Source organism: Nanorana parkeri, unplaced genomic scaffold (assembly GCF_000935625.1).
Source record: "Nanorana parkeri isolate BGI_ZX_2015 unplaced genomic scaffold, ASM93562v1 scaffold1629, whole genome shotgun sequence".
Taxonomy (NCBI): Eukaryota; Metazoa; Chordata; class Amphibia; order Anura; family Dicroglossidae; genus Nanorana; species Nanorana parkeri.
In genome coordinates, this window is record NW_017307897.1 from 313317 (window position 1) to 336910 (window position 23594).

Consider the following 23594-nt stretch of genomic DNA (forward strand, 5'->3'; position numbering starts at 1 on the left):
ATATATATATATATCATATCTCTGTACCCTTTTTTTTTTTTTTTTTTTTTCAGTGAACACCTATTTTGAAATATTGCAGTGTTTACATTAAAGTAATATTTTATATGACTTGCACATAGCTTCCTCTTCTTCTTCTTTTTTTCTTTCTATTAAGTGAGAGGTTTGTGGATTAGCCACAGGAGCAGGATAGATTCTTATACAGTAATCCTGCTTAACAGCTGTTTGAAAGACAATATCCACCACATTGGTAGTGCATTACTTTCAAGGCCTACTAATGCTAGTGCACTGTGGAAATTAATGTTTTAAGCATTGGTGCGTTGCAGTAGCATGGATGGTGAAGAACACCTCAACGCACCTTCCCAGCGCACCTACATTGCAGGACACCATGGCATTGTGCTACAGTGCATTTCACTGTGCTAGCCAAACTTGGTGCATGGGCAGTTTTTTAACCTCTGTGGTCCATTGGCAGCATAATGAGATGAACCGAGCTCCACAGCTGCCATCATTATCTTTTGCTTCTCTTAAGGTGCCCATACACTGCACGATTATCGTACGATAATCGTATGCGATCGGTTTTTCGTACGATAATCGAGCAGTGTGAACGGAGACGTGCGACCGTTTCTACTGTACGGTCGCACGTCTTCTGTCGAACCAGCATGTTCGAAAACCAGCCGGGAATCGTACGATTCTCGGCTGGTTAGAACGGTGCTCGGAAGATAAATGCTGAACGGGCCGGTGTGCGCACGCGCACACTGCCCTTTCAGCATTGCGTTCATCGGAAGCCCGCCCCTCAGGAGGGCGGGCTTGCGATGATCGAGAGTGCGATCTGCCTGTCCAAGATAGGCAGATCGTACGTTTTTTTAATCCCTTTACAACCATCGCAAGACTAAAGTCTTGCGATGGTTGTAGAGTGTATGGCCACCTTTCGTGTTGTGTTGCTAACTAAGCATGCAGTCAGCAAAGTCAGAATTTCCAAGCTACATGCATGCATACAGAGTGAAATAATTTAATTGCTTGTAAAAGAGCCTTCATTTGAAAGCACAATTTTAGCAGAGGTTATCATTAAAAATACTTTTGCAACTATTGGCTGATACTGAAGAAAATGTGAATTTACTTTTGCAATATCACCTTTCAATTTGTCTTAGTAGTCAACCCTTGTATTTTGTGTTTTTCAGGTTAGAAAAGGAGTACACTACAATAAAGACAAAGGAAATGGAGGAACAAGTTGAGATTAAGGTATGCGGTCTATGAAGTAGATCGGGGGTATAACTATAGCCATAGCAAACCATGCAGCTTCTAGGGGCCCAGCACTGTCTGGTTGCATAATCATATTCATCTTCGGATGGGAGCGTGCGGCAGAGACGCCGGTATGGTGATTTTTTTTGTTTTGTTTTTTACCCTTTTTTGTAATTTTTTTTTTGCAATGTTTTTGCATAGATCTACTGCTTGCTAGCAGTAGATCAATGCAAGAACATGCAAGGCTTTAATTATCCTTTAAGTTTCCTGGAGTACAGAGCTCTCAGCACTTCTCTTTGTGTGGAGACAGAAGCTAAGTATTTAGAATTGAGCAGTTGAACCCTGAGGGATTACATTAACAGGAATTAATGAGAGGCCATTTATTGTAACATACCTCCAGACTCTGAACGTGCTGTTTTAATTGGTGAATTGTATATCCAGGTACAGCTATTGAGAGCAGATTCTAAGATCTCTCCCCAAATACTTTTGGAGCCTATTTACACCTTTTCATTCCCCCCCCTTTTTTATTGAGCTTAGTTAAAGCATACAACATATGTCGGGTAGTACAAAACTGGGTTACAAAGCACATACGTGCGTAACATGCACGATATTGAAGTTTGAGTGGACAAATTATAAGGTGTGTGCTCGGACAATGGTCCGACATGTGTGAAAACGTAGTGTAAAACTGACAACGTCGACAACCCAGCATACAAAGGTAGGCTTGTGGCGAAGCTTGTGCTTCTGGGGGAGACTTGGTAACTGAAGTTGAATATCGGTAAGTATTGAATTGATAGCAAGAAGGGAAAGCAAGCCAGGAGTGACAGAGTAAAAGACACTGGGCATGAAGTATGGAAAAGTAGGAGGGCAAAAGAGGGGGAAACATCAAAGGGGAGGGAGCGACGACCTCAAGATAAATGGGGAATAGTTGCCGATGTCTCATGCTAGTTGAAAGATGTTGGGGTCCATGTCTGGAAGTGCAAGTTCGCACCACGGTGGCCAAACCTTCTTAAATTTGGCGTAGGAGTCCGATAGTATGCTAGACAATTGTTCATTGATAAAGAAACCCTGCATACGTTGTTTGAATTCCCCGAAGGGTATCATCTGTTTTTTCAGTGAATGGGCTATTGTTTGCTTTGCGGCTAAGAAGACAAAATCTACTTTCTTTTGGAAACGGTGGAGTTGTGGAATCCTGAGATGCAGTAGGGCATGCCAGGGGTCTCTGCGAATCATAATGCCAAATACGGAGGAGATAAGTCTACAGACCATCGACCAGAATCTGATTGCAGAAGGACAGGACCACCATATATGCATAACATTACCTTCTGAAGTGCAACCTCGAAAAGCAATTTTTGGGATAGGACGGGAGGGCACGAGCTATTCTGGCAGGAACTAGGTACCATCTTAGAAGAACTTTATATGCTGATTCTTGGGACAGGATCTTCTTCCTTGCAAAAGAAACTGAACATTACTTCTAAAATGTAGTTGTTGGATTGAAAACATCTGATTTTGCTTGTTCTGTCTTGCAGAGGTTACGCACAGAGAACAGACTTTTGAAGCAACGTATTGAAACCTTGGAGAAGGTATGATATTTAAAGCTTTCTTCCTAGTTATATGTTAAATTGGCTTTTTATAAGTTTGTAGTGCTTTGGATTAAACAAATGAAATTGTTCCTGTCATGTATGCTAGAGGCTGCCATGATTTGATACCAATATTCAGCTTGATATTTTCTAGTGACTGCTGTGCATTTTTCAGGTGTTCTGACTTGCTGCATTTTTGGACATACCGGTATATTGTATCAACCAAAAACATACCAGCCCTTTTGGAGTGTATTGGTGACAGGTGAACTTCAGTTTAGTTTTACAGTGACAGTACTTCAAGTGACTTGTCTCAGGTTTAGGGCTAATTTCACAAACTTTGCTTCCTCAATGGATACCACCATTATTATTTTGGCATTCGTGTTTAAAGGAGAACTATGGGGTTAAGGCTTTTTCCCATAGTTCTCCTTAGGGTAACGGGAGGACACAAACTAGCGTCCTCCGTCACCCTAAGCTCAGTATAGCTCGCGGTATACTGAGACGCCACAGTACACCGCAAGCTACTGCTCGCGGTATACTGAGACGCTGAAGCGGATCCCGACAATTATGTCTGGATCTGCCCAGCTGCGCGAGTGACAGCTGGCTCTGCCTATCTAGAGGCAGAGCCAGCTGTACCCGCCCCCTCCCCCGTCCGATCTGCCAGTCAGCACTGGCGAATCGGAGGGGGGAATCCAGCCCCTCCCCTGTCACGGCAGAGAGCTGTGACAGGATCGAGAGGTGAGCGAACGCTCGTATGTGTTCGCTCACTTCTCGATCTACTGAGCCGACCTGTGACAGTCTCATTGTCACAGGTTGGCTAGAACTATGAGGTGAGTGAAAAGCACTCACCTCATAGTTCTCTAAGTATACAATATGTCATTGGGTCTATTTACACATATGTGTTTTTTCCCCTAATTAGTTTTCCATTGAAATCAATGGAAGCAAATGTTGATGTGCGTTGCAGTGCAGTTTTCTTTTACTGAATATCAAAACGCATCATAATGCACATCAAGTTGGCTTGTCTTTTCTTGTAATACATTGTCATGCATCATGATGTGTTGTCATGCAAAAAAAAAATCCATCAAGGTTTAGAAGCATTGTCAGGTTTCTGTTACTGCATTCACTTCCTGTTGTGTCGAAACTAAATCTCACAGGTTTGCTTTATCTAGTATCTGTATGCTGTTTGATTACAATTTTTATAATGTGTTGTGCCTAGGCTTTGGAGCTATAAAAAACATGCAGTTTTAAATGTTGCTCCTATCTACGTAAATATCTGCTCATTTCATCCATGAGCATAAATAGGGTCAATTACAAATGTGGGAACATATTTAATTTGGCAGCATCTCATAGCGTGTTACTCATATGAACCCTTTTAGAATGTAAATACTTTCTAAAATTACATGGGAAGGAATGAATTGTGCACAGTACGATGTACTTATTTAACGTGTGTAAATATGCATTTAATCACCCCCTCCTTTTTATTAATGAATTAACTTAGAGCTTTTCAGTGAAATGGCGATGGTTTGTCAGCAGAGCTTAACAATGTTTGAAACGGACACAGAAAACATTTTTGCAGCCCCTTGGTTGAGGAGAATACTGGCATTGCACAAGTAAATAAAAGATGTTGCTAATGAATAAACAGGCACGGTTTTTAACTAAAATTATTATTGTAATTTAAAACTAAACTAAAGGGCTTTCCTTTTAGAAGCCGTCATCTAGAGCTACAATTCGGAATTGGCTGTGACTAATAAATAAGCATGAATCTATGGATGAGATAAGAGTACTTTAATCAATATACAAGTCATAATCATCACCCTCTCAACAGATTAGATTTTTTAAGATTATGCGCAATTTTTCACTGTGTTGGTTTCCATAATATTTGTTCATATCAGCCACATTGCAGATATAATTTCTCTAGAAATGTTTACAGATGTTATAGCAGCTAGCTGTTATGGTCAATGGAGGTCGCTCCTAGAGTCTTTATATAAAAGTCTTCGTCTGAAAGCCAAACATGGATTTTTTTTCCATTTGGATGATGGCAGGATGTTGTGAGGTGTGGTTGGTCTGTCAATAAGAAGGCAAGTAGTTGTTCATAGGAAATTCCATTGCATTTTTGGAATGCATTTAAAGGGGAGTTTCATGACTGACATACTGTTGGTTTTAAACCGTTCAGCATTCCCATACTGTATTACCTTTGCTGTTAACTAAATAGATCTATAATGGCTGATATCTAGTAGCATTAGATAGTTATAAAGCTATAAAAAATCAATAGTGATTGTTTACCTCGAAGCAGAAAAAACAGGGTTTTGCATAAATTAGCACCTCAGTCTTATTACCAGGTAGGTGTTCACCTGTGGGTGGAGTATGCAACCCTTTGATGTTTTGAACACCTTTTAGAACATTATTTCAAATTCATGCTTAAAAGAGGAGGCGACTCAAAAGTGAAGATTTGCTATGTTCTAGGGAATGTTTAGAAAGTGTGCCTAAAGCAGAACCCAGAAACATTTTATCTGTTATCTTGAATTCTACAGTAGTGCACTTCCTGGTATGTGAGGGTATCTAGGCACGCCTCCTCTGTCTACACAGATTTGAAACTGTCTCCAAAGCTGACCATTGTGAAGACCTTTTACAGGCCTGTGATTTAAAGCCCATTTCCACCTTTTTGTAAGTGAATAGCCTTTATTGTGGTAATGTAGAGGTGCAGTGATCATACATATGCATCTACATATTCATGACTCGCAGTGCTGGCTTTATAATTTTTTTATGGACTTTTTAATGGGTCTGAGTCCTACAAATTCAAAATTCCCTCCACAGGAAACTCAGTCTGACACTGGGGTTGGATTGTCTTGTACAGGCTGTAAAGCAGCTGACCCCCTTCCTGCGAGTCATTGTAACAAGATTACTGCACACCAGCTCTGCCTCTCTAGGTAACTCTGCACTGTCCAGGGGTTGTTGCCACTATGAATATTAATGAATGTGAGGAGAGAGCTCTGTTTCCACAGAGAAGCTCGTGCACGAGGGAAGCATAGCATTGTGGGAAATGTAGATTTTTATGATCTACATTGTAATTCTTACTGTGCACAGGAGCCTGTACTTTACACAGACTGTCTGCAGAGCACAGAAGCGGATATATCAAAAGGAGCCATTAGGGGATGAAGAGGACAGCTAACAAAAAAAATTAAGTTTCTGTGTACATACAGCAACTGCATATGCCTGGTTCATGTATACTAGGTGTAGGTTGCTGGCATGTTTTTTTATTTAAATACCTCCGCAAAGGGGGAAATGGGCTTTAAGTTCCGATTAGTGAAACAACAACAATCTGCCCCTCTCGCTGCATATTAAAGCAGAATGCCAGCTAAATCTAGTCTTCTGTTTCTGCCCTAGCTTTGCAATATCTCTTCTGATACGTTGTCCAGGTTTAAAAGTCGAGGTTCTTTTGTTAGCTGAACTTCTTCAAGTGAGTTCTATACGCAGAAAGGTCTTAATAGGCGGAAAACCATAAAGTTCACCCAATGGTCAAGATGGGCCTTGCTTTTTTAAATAGTTCGAGCCTGCCCCCCTCACCTCAAATAAGATTTTAGTTCTAGGTGGAATCTAATGAGCTGAGTCATTTGCTAGTACAACAGAAGCAAGTTGTCTCAATCAACATGCCTAGCTCCTTTCAAATTTGGGTGTCCTATTCTTCCTGTTTTGTTTTTTTGGAAACATTTTGAAAGACTTCTGGTGTGTTGGAATTTTCCTTTCTGTTGTCTTGGCATGTTGGAGTGATTACATAATTTGGTGCAGGAATGATTTACCCATAATTTGATTTCCCCTTAATTTTTAGAGACCCATTGCACATTTTATAGTTTTTATTGTTACATTAAATCTAATTTAATTTCCTTATGTGTTGTATTTCTACTGTAATTAAACCAAGCTAGGGGTTCACCACAGATTTGTCATTTGGAAAAATATCTGGAACGTGATCAGAACTGGAGTGGTTATGGTGATTAAAATTGACAGCTTTTATCAGTCGTACATATTTAAATAGGACACCCCTTTAGAAATGATATTGCTATTGACTGAATAGTGGTGGTTTGTGGCTCACACTGACTTCTTAGGGCCCATTCCTACCAGATCTGTTGCGGTACGTTTTTCAATAGATGCTAATGGAAGGGAGCCGAAAAATGAATGGGTGTGAATGGGGCTAGTTCAAACCACTCCATTCTGTTGCCTTACGTTGCGTTGTTCTGAAAACCCCCCAAAATAGAACATGTAATGTGACACAATGGATTCGGTAAGAACTAGCCCCATTCACACCTATTCATTTTTTAGTGCCCTTCTGTTGAAAAACGGATTGCAACGCAATGGATTGGATGGAAATTGGAAGGTATGACTGCAAGTCAGTGGACCCTCTGTTGGCGTTTTTTCCTTCTAATTTTGGTGTGAACAGGCCCTTAAACCTATGTGATTCCATCTGCCAAGTCTGCTTACTACATCTTGTCTGTCCCCCCATTGTGCCTTGTACAATATTTGAGTACATCGCTGATGCTTTATTCTTTAATGTAAAGTAATGAGGAGATACATCAGTAAATATTTCCCCCATTATAACATCCATATAAATATGCAGGGCCGGGAGATTAGTTATAGAAAACCATCGCCTGTGTCCTATTAGAGACCTAAAAAGCTAATGCTGGTTTTCAACCCACCTCAATGTTGCCCATTGTGAGTCATTGTTTTCCAAAGTAGCTCATCCTCTGTTTTCATGCGTTTCTGACATTGATCAGTTTCTCTCCACTTTCATTGTTTAATAGTGTGAAGAATATAAAACTACATTATGGCATCTTAAAACCTGACTTAAGCAAGAAAATATGGGCAAACTATGAAAAATATATTAACCAGTACAAACAGGTTTTTTTTTTTGCAGGAAAGATAAGGTGAATGACTTCTAGGTTTATGCCATCAATAATTTTGCTGTTTTGGAAATACAGTAAGGGAGTTGGATCTTTGAAAACAATAATTTCTGCACTTATTGATCTGTGTTATTGTAGAATCTGTTTTGGGCACAACATTGCCATCCTACCATAGAACTGGTTCTCAGAGGGATTTAGAATGCATTTATGATTCCATGCTATTTATTCCACCCTGCACATGTCAATATGAATTATTTTTTTCTGTCTACGAAATCTTTGCTTTTGCACGACATTCTACGCACTTCCAAATTTCAAAAGGTCTACCTCCTTTGAATCTTCATTCTTTATAAAAACAAAATAAAATCTTTACACCAGCTTTTTGGGTCATATACAAGTTTAACCAATATTAAAATATTACCTAGAAAATTATCAATCTAAATATTTTATGTATCAAAAATGTATCAATTGGCTTTACTCGGCTACTTGAAGCAACACTTGTTAAAACTTCAATCCTAAAAAATATTCTCCCCCCCCCCGCCTCACCCTTTGTAAGTCTTATAATCACTTTCCTATAGAATTGTGACCTTTTTACTGACCCTAAAAAAAAACCACTGGCAGTGAAACCTGTCTGTAGTTGAAATAAAGGAAGAATCCTGATGTGGAACGAGGGTGCAAATCAGAAATGACATAAAAAATGACAAACAGGATGAACAATTATATTGGTAAAAGCGTCTTTATTAAACATTCGGTTGATCTACTTTGCTGTCTTCTAGCATATTCAAAGGAGGTAGGAGAAATGCTGACACTACACACCTGATTATTTTCTTGTCACTTTATTTTTCGTCTGTCTTTTCTGAAATTCTTTCTGAATTTTTCCTCATAGGAAAGTGCATCCTTGGCAGATAGATTGATTCAGGTATTGTCATTACATTTTATCCTCTGTAAAACCTCAAACCCCAGAAGGGACCATATTTAATTTTTTTTCTGCGCTGGGGCGATGCATGCAATATTTTTACATGCATCTAAGTAAACTTCCTTACCCCATCTAATTGTAAATTAGAGTAACCGTGTTAATATTTTAATACAAAATCATGGTGAACTGCACTTTGCCTTTAATTCAATGTTTCTAACCCCCCTTTTTTTTAATTCATATAATAAAACTATTGGTTCAACTAATTAACATTTTTCTGAAATGATCATAAAAACTAACTGCATTGCATGAGCCAAGCTTGATCATTTTGCATGAACTAAACCCAAATTGAAATGACAAATCTCATCTTCATTATGCTTGCTCCATTTTTAGTTGTTGAACAAGCTCCAATAACGCAGTCCAGAATTAATATCTAAGTTTTTAAATGTGAAATCTTCTGAGGAGATTAGTACACAGCTGCTACGTGCGCACACACAGAGGACACCATTTTGTATTTTGACATTCTGTATTTGACTATGCCACAGTGTTTTTGGTAGGAGTTTAAAAAATAATTGATGGACTTCAGTTAAGGTGACACTAAACTCACAAGTTAAATCTTAAAAATGCTTTTAAAGTACCCGAACTAATAACAAAAATGTAGCTTATTTGTGTATCACTGTAGCTCTGAAATCATGCTGACACTGTCCTTCGTTTTGCAGGGTGGCTACCTTTTGCTCCCTGAGTGTGTAAAGTAGCCAAGGCTCCAAGCTCGCTCCCATGATGGGCTATAATCTCACTACCAATTAGTAAACTAAACGTGAGAGTGTTGTCCATCAAAAGAGTGCGCATGGAGCGGTGACTACTTTACAACACGCACAGGAACCATGGGGAACAAAAGTAGCCATCCTCCAGTAGGAAGGACAGCGTCGGCACCAATTCAGAGATGATTTGAGGATCTACAGCCGAGTGATACACAAATAAGATACATTTTTGGTAAATTTCAAAAATGTATTCAAACACCCTAACTTAAAGGAGAACTATGAGGTGAGTGAAAATCACTCATCCTCATAGTTTGAGCCGACGTGTGACAATGAAACTGTCACACGTCGGCTCAATAGATTGGGAAGTGAGCAAACACATAGCGTCGCTCGCTCACTTCTCGATCATCTCCCTGCAGAGAGCAGTGACTGTCAGTCATGGCTCCCAGCAGGACTTCTCCCCTCTCCGATCCTCCAGCGCTGACTGGGGGAACTGATGGGGAGGGGGCGGGTAAAGCTGACTCGACCTGTAGATAGGCAGAGCCAGTTGTCACTCACGCAGCTGTGTGGATCTCCACAGTAATGTCGGGATCCGTACTGGCTGCGGCAGTCTCAGTATACCGCTAACTGTAGCTCACAATATACTGAGCTTTGGGTCACGGGAGGACGCTAGTATGTCCTACTGTAACCCTTAAGAGAACTATGGGGAAAAACACCCCAAAGTTCTCTTAACTCCTGAGTTTAGGGATACTTTAATCTAACCTAGCTAGGAACTTTTTAGAACAACACTGTCCTGCTGTTGGTTGATAACAGACATCCATTTTCTGCCCTCACTGGTTTGTCTAGATGTTTCTTTTACTCATCAAGATTGTATTCTTCCCTTAGTAATGTGAAGACAATCTTGGCTAGGTGACCAAATATTTGCTAAGTTTCATAATCAATCATCAATGGTTTAAGCAACATCGGTCATCTGTGAATGTGTAAAAACGCTGCGTAAATTGTCGAAGCTTTATAAAATACCTGTAATAAATAATACATCTGAGTGTGGGGTGGGTTACTGGCCTCTTCCATGATGCTCAGGCAAAATGGCAGGTTTTTTTTAAGAAGCTGGTATTTTACATTAAAAAGGCAAGATATAACATAATTTTTTTGGGGGGGGGGAATTTAATTTTTAGTTTGTGTTGGCTGGAGAAGGTCATGGCATTCATGTGATGTTCTGCAAAACATCCTGTTGATCCTATCAAACTTCTTTTAAATTGTCCTACAAAATGGCTGCCCCGCTGTGTGTGCTTACGATGCACTTTAAGTGTATGCTTCGCTGTGAGTTAAATGTTTGCATATGCCCTCAGAAGACTATTTATTTATTTTCCTCTGGATTGCTCAAAAACCTTAAAATTATGTCCAAAGGGACAAGTGACAAGGGCCCAGGAGGCAGAGGAAAACTACCTCATAAAACGTGAACTGGCCACCATGAAACAGCAGAGCGATTCTTCCAGCACTGAGCTGGAGCAGGCTCACCATGCCATCAGCGAGCTGCTGCAACAACAGCAATTGGTAAGAAGCCTGGCTGCACTTTATCTAACATGTATTCTTTCTGCAGACCTTGGTGATGATTTAATGTGTGGTGTTTGGAAATGATCGTTCTTCACCTATTGACTAAATCTGTAATAAATGCCGTGCTTATCAATGACTGTAACGCCATGTCAATTTTGTGTTGCATTTTTAGGGCAGGTTCTCTATCCTTGCATCTGCAGGTATATTTGAATTGGTAAGGTAAAAACAGGAAAGAATGAACTCCCTTGAGTCATAATGCAAAATGTGACCCGGGTTTCTATTACATAATCGTGATGCCTATTATACTCACAGACCTCTCACAAGTCTGTAAAACATTGCATGAATGTGTCCATTTGATGAGAAACCGAGACCTGATTTTTATGAAAACATCGCCGGGCCTATTATTATTATTATTATACAGGATTTATATAGCGCCAATAGTTTGCACAGCGCTTTACAATATAAGAGAAGACATTACAGTCACTCCATACTTGTCCACTTTGGCTTTTTGTATTAACGCAGGTTGTCGACTTTTTTTTCACAAACTAGCGTCCTCCCGTCACCCTAAGCTCAGTATACCGCGAGCTACAGCTCGCGGTATACTGAGACGCCGCACCTGGAGCGGATCCCGACTTAGATGACGGGATCCGCCCAGCTGCGTGAGTGACAGCTGGCTCTGCCTATCTAGAGGCAGAGCCAGCTGTACCCGCCCCCTCCCCCGTCCGTTCCGCCAGTCAGCGCTGGCAGATCGGAGCGGGGAGAGGGGAATCCAGCCCCTCCCCCTGTCACGGCAGAGAGCCGTGACAGGATCGAGAGGTGAGGGAACCCGGTATGTTTTCCCTCACCTCCCGATCTACTGAGCCGACCTGTGACAGTCTCACCTCACTCACCTCATAGTTCTCCTTTGAAAGGCACTTCATGACTCTTTCATGTTGGGGTTTAGCACACATATGCATGTGTTAGCACATCACTGCTTATCAATGTTTTGATAATTCCTAATTTCTAGTAAAGAAATGCATGGGAAGAGTCTTTATATTTGATGCCAGGAATGAGTGAGGAGGATTTTGTGACTGGTAAGATGTTCTCTGAAGTCTTTTGGCATTTCTTCCTTATGATTATATGCCGGTGGGGGCTCTTCTTCCTCTCTGCCCCCCCCTCCAACAGGCGGACCACCAGGGCCTGGTCGCAATTGCGACCGCTGCAACACTGGTAGTTCCGCCAGTGCTAACCCCTGAGGAAGCCAGAAGGCACCCTTGTTGAGAGAGGCTGGTGTAGTCAAACAATGGGCAACAGCACTGCACCTGGATTTAGATATAAACAAACCTGGAATGCAGCACTAGACATGTAGGCTCTGATCTGCATGATCATTCATTACTGTATGTATTTGCATTTGGTATATAGAGAAAAAAAATGTGGAGTCTGGGTCAACTTAAAGTGCAACTGAAGATAAACTTTTTTGTTTTGTTTAAATTTTGGATAGAATAGAGAGGGATTAGAATACCTGTCGGGTTTTTATTTCTCTCTACATCTCTATTAGGGAGATTCACCCTATATGTCCTGGTGACCATTCTAACTGAAAATGAAAGAAAATCCCAAATTGTGGGTAGTTAGCACAGCTCAAGCTGGGAGCGATAGACACAGGTTAAAATGCCGGCCATTCAGTTGTGCTACAATCAGGGCCGTATTTACTCTCCCTGCCGCCCCAAGGCCAGGTTCCGCGATACGCCCCCCGCGCGCCGCGAAAACCCGCCCCTTCCCATTAATGGAGAATGGCAACCAGATGGCAGGGCGGCAGGGTTAGTTTCAATTTTTTTTACTGTTTCTTTATTTTTTTTTAGACTTTTTTTTTTATTTTTTCATTTTTATTAATTTTATCAATTTTTTATAGATTTTTATTTATCCTATTTACTTTTTTAAATTTTCTTTTACTATTTATTTATAATTTTCCTATTTTTTACTTTTTAATCACCTTTTTTTCATTTTTTTTTTCCACCTAACTTTATTGCTATCACATAGAAGAAAACAGTCCCCTGTGTGATAGCAATTGGAGGTGACTGTGCTGGAACTCCTGTGACAGGTGAGAGAGGAGGAGCACAGCTCTCCCCTCTCACTGTCTACACTGAGCGGCAGGGTTACCTTTAACCCTGCCGCTCACTGCAGTGAGGAGACTGACTCAGTGGCGGAGGATGAAACCAGAGGAGAGAGGTAAGTGCAGGGGGGAGGAGGCTGCAGACTGTTCACATGTGATCTTGGCGACATCGCCGAGTTCACATGTAAACGAACAATCGGCTGCCTCACTCTACATTTAGTCCTGCTTGTGCAAAACAGGACTGAATGTAGAGAGGGCAACTTCCCCACTAGGACACCGCTGCCGCCTCTCTGCGCCCTGCCACCCCAAGGCCGGGCCTCGTGGCCTTGTGGGGAATCCGGGCCTGGCTACAGTACTCGTGTGCTAACCAGGATCATGCTGAAATGCCATCATCTAATTTTACAACAAAAGTGGAATGCTTCAGTAGGGAAAAGTTGCATCACCCTGAAAACCCGCTTCTAACAGGAGGGAAATGGGAAAATAGAATGTATTTAAGTTTTTTGTTTTTTTCCTTGGAGAAAATCCTTTAATTATAGTGCACTCCTATTCTAGTGGGTGAGCTCATAAAATCTGTTAATCATTAAATATACAGGACATGAATGACGTGTAAGCAGTCATCATGGCTGGATAAATGAATTAGGAGGAACTGGGTTGGTAGGAAGGTCAAGCAACGTATTCAACTTGTGTAATGCAAGATTAGTATCAATTATACATAGGCCAGTCTATGTTACATTGGATGGCCCAGGAAGTGCAATTGAACTACTCAAATGATTTAGAGGTGTTAAATGACATTAGCTATAGCCTTCTCTGGTATCTCTTGTTGTAGATGGAAAAGTAAAACATTTGTACTGTATACTATTATAGCTCAGCCATTTCCTAACCGCAGCCATGTAAATCGGTTATTCCCAGTAAATTAATTGTTGGAATATTGATAGAGAAATAGTAACGCTGATCCCCTCAAGTGTTTAATGTAAAGTCCCAGCATATACTATCTGGTTCTAACATCAGCATTGTAATAGGAATACATAGCAGAGTTGTTTTTGATAATACAAGCAAAGCTTACATGAAAAATCCCTTTTATGTAGTGAGTGTTGCCTTCTGTCTGCCCATCACTTTCAACAACTTCCTGGATACTCAGTGTGCTTTGTGTCTTTACCTGCTGCTTCATGTGATCCAGTTTCTCAAGATTACATATCCCATCATGCATTGCTTCCAGCAAACAATGATAATGTTACATTGTGGGCAGTTTAGACATTGAGTTGTAGTTCAGAAGGCAGGCTCTGTGACAGTGGTGACACAAGAATGTGCATATTCACAGAGTGAAATTGTCAGTGCATTGAGGAAGTACATCCTATGGGCATATTCACTAAGCAAGTTTACAAACTTATAGATCAATCTGGTTATTAGGATTGGGATAGAATTTATGGAAATTCAATATAGGAATACAGATTTAGTTTTTGGACATATATACTGTTTTATTAGAGCAGAACCCAGATTGATGCTGTTTAATGTGGAGCAAGCTGAAGCAGTCCTCCTTGGCAGATTCTCAGATTCTGTTTTTAAAGCAAACGTGTACTGGAGGGAATATGGAAGCTGCCATTGCTGGCCTTCCAAAAATGCAAGATACCGGGCTGTCACACTAATCAATAACACTTTCTAATCTGCATGCTTGTGCAGGTCAGTGACCCAGAAAACTTTGACGCCAAAGACAGGAAAATAAAATTATACTTTTAAAGCAGGGGTAGGTAAACACCGGTCCTCCAGCTGTGGTCATGTTGTTTGTGGCTGTCAGTTTTGCCTCATGGGATTTGTAGTTCCAGAACAGCGCGAAGGCAGCAGTTTGCCTACTTCGGCTGACACAGTCAGCAGCAGCAGGAAGGAAGGTAGTGCGGGGGTTTCCAAGTACTGGCCTGCGGCTGCACGGTCTGCATCTCTGTCAGATGCAGATCACATAGCTGCTCCTGTCAGTGCTGGCAATCACTGGCTCTGAGCTCCAGCTGAAAGGATTGATTAGTAAGGTCTGCACCAGACCTTACTAATCAACTACTGGATCACCAGCAATTGTGCAGGTGATGGGCTCTTTTATTTGATCTGCGGGGAACAATTGGGTGTATTACTCCGTGTGTGTGTGTGTGCACCAGGAACTTGTTTTCTGCAGCAGGAATCCCTAATCTATCGTTTACAAGCGGGAGCGGTCACCCGCTCAAGGTGATGATCAGGTGACAGCCACTGCATGTTAATGACTGCACACTGCATGTGATGGAATTTGATATGATTACATGTGGTTAGGAATCAATCATCTCTGGATTCACGATCAATGGGTCCAGGGATAGTGATTGTTTTCTAACTGCATGTAATCATATATAATATATGCTGTAGCTCAGACTCCGATGCAAGCAGTGGGCTGGCTCTTGGGAGAAGTTCTGCAAATATCAATGCCTTGATGGGTGGATGTCAGTCTGGAGTAGTGGCCATTTCTAGTCAGACTGCCTTTTCATGCAGACTGCTCTAGGTAATGCCCACATGTGATCCTGAGGCTCAATGATTAAATCAACTGAAATCTGATAGAAAAAGTGGGCCCTGGACAGTAAGTCTGGGAAGAAAAGGGCTAGATGATGCTGGACAGGAAATAAGGTGGGCTCTATTTGACTTGCTGCAGCTTCCAAAAAGCTGTGCCAGAGAATTTAGAATAATTGCAGTAGAGGAGCCTCTACTGCCTTGCGAGACTGAAGGGAAGGCCAGAGTTAAGTTTTATATAAATATACAGTCTTTGATTTTTGTAAAAGAATAAGAAGCATTTGCTGTTAAAGGTAAAGTCCATTTTTTGGAAAAAAATTAATCTCTACACTTCTTTGTAAAAGCAAAAAATTGCACTTATTATTTTATTTGCATTGAAGACAGCAAAGCATTTCAAGCGCAATCACTGGATCACAGGTGCAGTGCTCTGACTCCTGCAGAGTCTTTGTCCCGTCCATGTCCATATTGAAGAATGAATGGGCTCTAACCCCTCGTTCACACCTGAACGTTTTGTAGCGCGTTCTACGCTCGACGAACGCTCTACAAAACGCTCAAAAATATAAATCCCATTGTAGTCAATGGTCTCGTTCCCACCTTGGCGTATTTCCGCCCGTCCCTAACGCGCTACAAAATGGCCCACGCCTGAAAAGGTACAGGTACTACTTTGGGCCGTTTTGTTGCGCGTTTCCATTGGGATACAGCCAAGTAGCCTTCGGAAACGCGCGGCGGTAGCGTGACTTTTTTTTACCGCGAATCGCGGTAAAAAAACACGCGACAGACGCACATATGCAATACGCCTAGGTGTGAACGAGACCTTAGTGCGGGAATGTCGCCACCCTTGTATTCCATTGGGAACTACAAGTACCTCTTTGGTGGGAAATTGTGATATTATTATGTTTCAAGTTACACCTAAATAGTGCAGTGTGTAAATAATCATTTTTGCTGTAGTGTGCATTTAATTTGAATATCTTCAACAAACACACTCTTGTGTACACCAGCGTTGTCCTTCGTGTTCTTAAAGCCCATCACCTGAGGATGTACCACATACTTCCAACTGCTGTGTGGAGCTGATGCCTCCTGGTATATGTGAAGTGGATATTTCGGGAGCAGGGTACACATTATTCTCGCCTAAGTGAGAATGGAGGTAGGGTGGAGTCTGAATTAACAAAAAAAATATTTTTAGGTTGCAGTGGTGCAAAGCGCTTTTGTTTTTGTGTGAAGGTTTGATTTCAGGTGAAGTAAGTGGATGTTATGTATAACACTGTGTGTTTGGACAGCATTTACATGCTATTGACTGGTTTTACTTGGTGCTCCATATTAATTTTCAACCTAAAAGGCAAAATATTTAGTTTTAGTTTTATCACACTTTCACTTGTGTTTTAATTTCTAATAAGTAATTATTGTGCCTGTGAAGCTAGCCACTTATGTTGGCACTGTATTGTTTATCATGTTTTCTTGTCTTCATTGTTCATGTTAATAAAAATATAATTCATAAAATATCATTCTTTATAGATCTTTAGCCTTAAAGCTTGCTTCAATGTTACTTGATGTGCATGTACTAGACACAAAAGAAACCTGTTTAATTTGTCAGAGATTCCATTCAAATTGCAGGTCTAGAGGCAATCTTTAAGGGCTTTTCAAGCAAAATTAGTTAACTCGCTGACGAGATCTCATGTTCTGATGAATGATTTTGAAGGAATGTCCTAACAGTGTGTCCAGCTTTACTTTACTACTACATTGTTGTGTTTCTGTAAAGTGTCCAAAGAAAAGATTGTTCGGTAAGGCCTGGTTCACACCTGGACTTTTTACAGCGCGTTCCTACGCTCTGTAAAACGCCCAACATGTGAAAAGCAATGATTGCCTATGGGCATGGTTCCCACCTGGAACGTAGGAACGCGCTGCAAAACGCCCTACGCCCATAGAAGTACAGGAGCTACTTTGGGGCGTAATTGCCGCGCGTATCCATTGGGATACAGCCATGTAGCCCTCGGAAACGCGCGTTTGTTGCACGTTTTTTTTACCAAGAATCGCGGTAAAAACGCGTGACACGAAACGCGCGACAAACGCGCATATTCGATACGCCTAGGTGTGAATCCAGCCTTAACTGATAAAATGTAGCAGGTTGGTTGACGTGACAATATTTCCCTGTCCAGTTTGTTTAAAGACTGCCAACAACAATGAGCATTTGTAATAATCTGAATCTCCTGTCCGTAAGGAGGAACTTTACCCTTATCTTCAAAATGAAAACAAAGGCACCTTTTAGTAATAACAATCTACAAACAGATACTTCTAGATAATTACAAGCTTTGTTTTCTTTGCATACCTTATACTTCTCTTCCTCCCCATTCTTCTTAGTGGCCATTTTTACTAAGGGCAGATGAATCCATCCCCCTTTACTTCCTGGAACCTCTGGCACACGTGACCATGCATATCATCTCAGGGGAGGAAAATGCCTTTCCCTGACAACTCATGAGATTAGGATGCAATGCTTGGGCATGATTACATAATTTGTGCCATGTGGACCAGGCAGTAGAAAGTCAATAATTGTAAGTCAAAGAAAAATGTTTTTTTTTTTTTTTTAAATGAATGAATGTAAGATGATTTCATATCAGCATGCAGAGTTGAATGCTGATGTGATTTTGAGTGAAAGGTCGGTAAAGGTCCACTTTAAAGCAAACATAAATTCATAATTTAAAGGAGAATTATGAGGTGAGTGAAAAACGCTCATCCCCATAATTCAAACAGATCTGTAACAAAAGCTGTCTCAGGTAGGCTCTATTGATCAGGTAGTGAACACATACCGTCGCTCGCTCACTTCTTGTTTACACATACCGTTGCTCACTCACTTTCTCTTTGCCACCGGGACTCTGTTTAAACTTGTGGACTTTACAGTAGAATCGATTTTCTGGCGGCTCAGCGTCCGCCAGATCGCTTCTATGGGCCGGTGAGCGGGTGTTTGGTCTTTTGGACCCCCAGCATCCTCTTAACGAGTACCTGTCACCACCATCTGCTATCACATGGGGGGCTTGTAAGCCCACTTATGTGATAGCAATTAAAGTAAAAAAAAAAAACTGTTATAAAATAAATGTAAAAATAATAAATTTTTTTTAAAGTCCCCACGCCCGCAAGCACGCGCGTCTTCACATAAACACGCATCGGGTGCGCCTACATATGAAACGACAAACATGCTACACATGTTGGGTATCGCCGCACAGCCGGAGTGAGAGCAATCATTTTAGGGCCAGTGTTTTTGGGTATCTTTTAAGAGTCATCTGACATTTTTGGGGTACTGAATTTTGTCGCCGTTTCATGGACGCACTCCGTCCGATGCTGGGGTCCCTTAAAAATTTCCTTGGCCAAAAAGTGGTCAGGAGAAAGTTTAAGAAGGCCTGCTCTAGACACTAGAGGTAACTAAGCTGAGCCCAGCAAATGGTAACAAAAATTGGTGTTGCGTATGATGTTACGCTGTGGCATGAGGATTAAATTAAAGGAAGTTCCAAGCTTTTGTTAATTGACCGCTTATTTTCCAACAGGTTCCTAGGTTCCCAGAATGTGATGATATTGGTCATCCTTCCTCTGTTTCTTACAATTTGATGCTGAGGAGACCTCTCTGTTCTGTAGGGAGATAATGCAAGTGAATAACAGCACACACAGCTCTGTCCTTGAGGGATAAGGCTACCCATTTATAGCTGCTCTTTCAGCTTTTTACAAATGTTCATTATTGACCAGTTCTCTTTTAATGGCTTATTGGTAGAGATCTTTCACTGAAACCTAAAGCAAGAAGATTATCTTTGTGTTTTTCCACAGCATAAATGTAATCCTCGCTACTCTGAAGAGTTTGTTCTACAACTGGAGAAAGAGCTGGTTCACGCAAGACTGAAAGAAGCCGAATCTCACTGTGCTATGAAGGAAATGCAAGACAAAATTTTGGAGATCGAAAAGGTGATGCCTATTCACAGATTGATTTATTTGGGGATCCCGCTTCCCAATGCAGTAGCTGAAACTGTTTATAATGTATTGTAATTATGTTTGTTATATCTCTATTGGTAATCGACTCACTAAAGTATGGAAGCTAAAGTGCCAACATGGCAGCTAGAGTTTTCAGTGGGTGCTTCAGAGAGTTGGCAGTGGGTGCTTCAATGTTGCTTTTAAAGGTTTACTATTTTGCAATGTCCTAAGAAGGATACCTGCTACAGTTCACCCTGTCATTATTATAAAAAAAAAACAACAAAAAAACAATTTGTCACAGGGATTACATTAGTCTGCCATGTTTTCTGTGGCAGGGTTTGGTGAACTATAAACATGTTAGAAAATGAACTGCCTAGCACCAAGAAGAGAAATGGAGGGAGAAAAGAAAAAAGTATGACAAACATATTTTTTTTTTTTTTTTGAGTTTTGGATAGAGTGGGATTGATTAAGACCCCTTTTTGGGGCCTTTCATCTGGGGCTCTGTTGAAGTGATTTCTCCTCCCTTCCCTTCACCTAACAGCGACTTCAGCTGACAGGAAGCTAGGGAAAACCCTGCATCAGGGGCGCAGAAGTAAAAATGTTTATTAGTAATGTAGGAAAAAGCTAGAACCCCTATTAGGTTTGCAGGCTGTCTGTATCTGTATTGTAGATATGATTGAAATATCATCACGCACCCACCTCACCCCTCTGGGTCCACCCACCCACACACCCCACCCCCCCTGGGTCCACACACAGATTGAATTCTAGCTGATTCAGCAGAAAATGACCAACATTCGATCTCTGTATGTCTAGTTTTAGACTGTAAGCTGCATGGGCAGAGATATGTGTGTAGCCAAGTAAGGGCAGTATGAACCAGTGATAAGACTACAAATCCCATGAGGCATTGCAGGACTCTGGCAGCCACAGGGATGACTTCCAGAGGCAAATGCACGATGAGATTTTGTAGTTTCACCACAGCTGGAGGGCCGAAGTTTGACTACCCCTGTTCTATAGGATAACAGCTGTAAATGCATTAGTAGATCACTGATTATTTTACAGTTCTTCACATTTTTTTTATACGACAGAAAAACAGCTCATTCCCTGATGAGAACAACATTGCAAGACTTCAAGAGGAGCTCATCGCGGTGAAGTTAAGCGAGGCAGAAGCTGTCATGGCTTTGAAAGCGCAAAAGCAGCAGATAAGGGATCTGGAAGATCACTGGCAGGTATGTGCTCTAGCAACCTATAGAAAGCTGGGTACCCTGTATCCAGTGCTCTGTTTTTTAATCCTTGTCATTCAGATTGCAGACCTAGTCTTGGATCAAGCCAGCTGGCACTCTCCTGTGCATTTCTGTATTTCTAATTCCTTTGTTAATTTAACAATCACTATGGCCGTACATTACATTTTAAGACTCCAAATGCGTAATGCTTAATTGACTAATGGTTCTTTACTATGGAACCTGTAGGGTAGTGCCATGGAGAAATGGAACCCCTTTGACCCTATACCACAGTTTTCAGCACAGCCTCATGGCCTTGGGGTGTGTGACATTTTGCATTCATTTGAGCATAGCAAAGGCCTTTAATGTTTATGGGGCAAAAAAATCATAACACTTTATGAACAGCTTTCCCTGCATTAGTGATTTGTTTGTACAGAATTATTGTGATATGCTAGGCGGCTCTGCAACTGGGCAAGGTTTTTCAAAGTTCATTCATGTTCTTTATTGCTTGTGTTTTAAACAAAATGAGTAAGCTAAGCACTTTGGCTGGAAATGTCATAGTACATGGTCAGCCTTATTGTACAATTGACTAATAGATATTTTCATACCAGTAGTAGGGTAACCTAGGGGGACTTGCTGTCCTGATATCTGTTTAGCCCTCCAGACAAATAATATACAATTATCATTTTAGGCTTTATCACTTTGTTTATTCAGGGCAAATTGTTATTGCCTGCATATATGCCCACCAGGCGTATATACTTATCCAGCCACGTTAACCTTGCCACTTTCTAATGGAGCAGATCTTCTGAGTATAGGAAAGCACATGACCACTTATGTGACAGTGGTTGGGCTGTAGTGGCCGATTACCAGGCCCAAACAATGTCATCTGTATAGGGAAGGTTGTAAATTGACGTCATCCTTCTGTCAACACAGTTTAAACATGCAAGGATGCTACAACAGGGAGGCACGAGGGCGTGTGGCTGGTTAAGTATGCATGCCATGGGGTGTGAGCTATATTTGGGCAGAGTGGCACTATCTGTTCTTTCATCATTTTTGTTTATTTTGTTTTGGGGTGTCATTTGAAAAGCTGTTGTATGCAAGAAGCAATAGCACCTAACTTGTACCATCTGCTGGTATTCCAATTCTAGAGACATTTAGCCCGCACCGCAGGTCGGTGGAAAGATCCTCCCAAAAAGAACACTATAAATGAGCTACAAGATGAATTGATGAGCGTACGTCTAAGGGAAGCAGAAAGGCAAGCCGATTTACGAGAAATGAAGCAGCGGATGATGGAGTTGGACACACAGGTATGCGGACATGTTTTGTATCATTCTAAAAATATTAGGTGTAGAGAAATCATCAGGATTGAAGCCCGGGAGCTGCCTTTGCTAGCTTTTTTGCATATTTCAGTCTTTAACATGTTACAAGTATGTAACCAGTTGGAAGGCTTGACAGGTAACTGATACAACAAATAATGAATTAAGGGCAACTATCACAACCGCATAGCTTGCCCCTAATCTTGGCTCTGATATTTTATTCTTGCTGGGTTTTTTTTTTCCTCCCTTATTTTGAAACAGAGTTACCAGGGAATGTTTAGAAGCCCTGTCAAGTGTTTTGTTTGTGCCCTCGTGGAAGGGATTTCCTATGTTTTTGACTGTGTAACCACTGGAACTAGGACAACAAGTGATGGGAAATCTGTTTAGCAAAGCACAGACAATAAATAGAGGTCCTAGCTTGTCCCCATGATACGTTTGAAGAAGAAAAAAAAAAACAATTAGGCAGAATTACAATTGAAAGTATAGGTGTACATTTTCTTAAATTAATCTCCCCCAGTGCAGGAGTCTAGTTTTTCAAATAACCTCCTAGATGTCAGTAGTGCTCAGGGCTTTGCAAAAAAACAAAAGTGTGTTTTTTATATTTTTAAAATGTTAACCAATTAGCCTCATATCTTGTTCTGTTTTGTATTTATCGGATTTCTTGCTTTTGGTAAAGTCTTGCACCAATGGAAACTTTTTTTGTTGTTTTGTTGATATAGGCAAGATAGTAACAATTTGATAATAGATTAACCGGGAAATGAGTAGATTTTTAAAAATATACTTTTATGTATTTTTTAGATGTTTCTTATGTATCTGTGATTACAATCATATCAGTGAAGCAGATTTTATGCACTGCTTTCAGCATTTTGTAAATTGTGTATCTAAAGAAATTAATTTTTCAAAACGATAACACCAGCTGAGTATTGCTTTAGATTATGCAGGACAGCAGTTTTATTTTTACATGCTCTAAATGAGTAAAACCCAACTGGTGGCATTTATATGTGACCCTATAAAACCCAAGGATCACTGTTTTTGGATCTTTCCCCCACCCCTGACCATAAATAACTCAAGGGCCTGTGCTGAGATGGATACATTCATCATAAGACATGTAACATATTGCAATTACCCAACAGGGTCCCAGCAACTTTTGGAAATACAAGTAAACACTATCCCCTTGTCTTTATCTCTACTTCAAGCAAGACAAAAGTTGCTGTTTAATACTATGTTATAGGGGGCTTCTCTTGTTTCCCCTCCATCTCTTCTGTTAGAGACTCCACAGAAGAAGCTCATACACCAGATAAGGTTGTCTGCTTAAACAAATTACTTTTGATGGACTCTTTCATGAGTTTCACTATGCATTGTATACAAATGTGATCATAGTAAACCTAATAAGACTAGAGCTAGCAACTCACAGGATTCAGTAGGTTGCATAATTCTGTCCAGTGTTCTCTTTACCTCTGGTTATATAGTGATATAAAAAGCAAAACTCTGTTCCACTCTTTTCTGTCTTGTAGACTATAATGGGGTGGTTGCAGTGGATGTGACGTCTGGTGAAGGGAAGCTTTTCTATATCTCCATTTTTA

The 23594-nt window shown here is 40.8% G+C and overlaps 1 protein-coding gene across 1 annotated transcript in view; it reads left to right on the plus strand.

Annotated features, from left to right (window-relative positions):
* Positions 1–23594, plus strand: part of LOC108799089 (ecotropic viral integration site 5 protein homolog) — a gene marked incomplete at its 3' end in the record, with an annotated part of 111929 nt that overhangs the window by 82634 nt on the left and 5701 nt on the right. The window contains exons 9-15 of the mRNA XM_018570913.1: positions 1089–1236; positions 2763–2816; positions 8586–8618; positions 10778–10924; positions 19338–19472; positions 20564–20704; positions 21844–22002. Coding sequence (XP_018426415.1) covers positions 1089–1236; positions 2763–2816; positions 8586–8618; positions 10778–10924; positions 19338–19472; positions 20564–20704; positions 21844–22002 — 817 coding nt within the window. The remainder of the gene's footprint in view (positions 1–1088; positions 1237–2762; positions 2817–8585; positions 8619–10777; positions 10925–19337; positions 19473–20563; positions 20705–21843; positions 22003–23594) is intronic.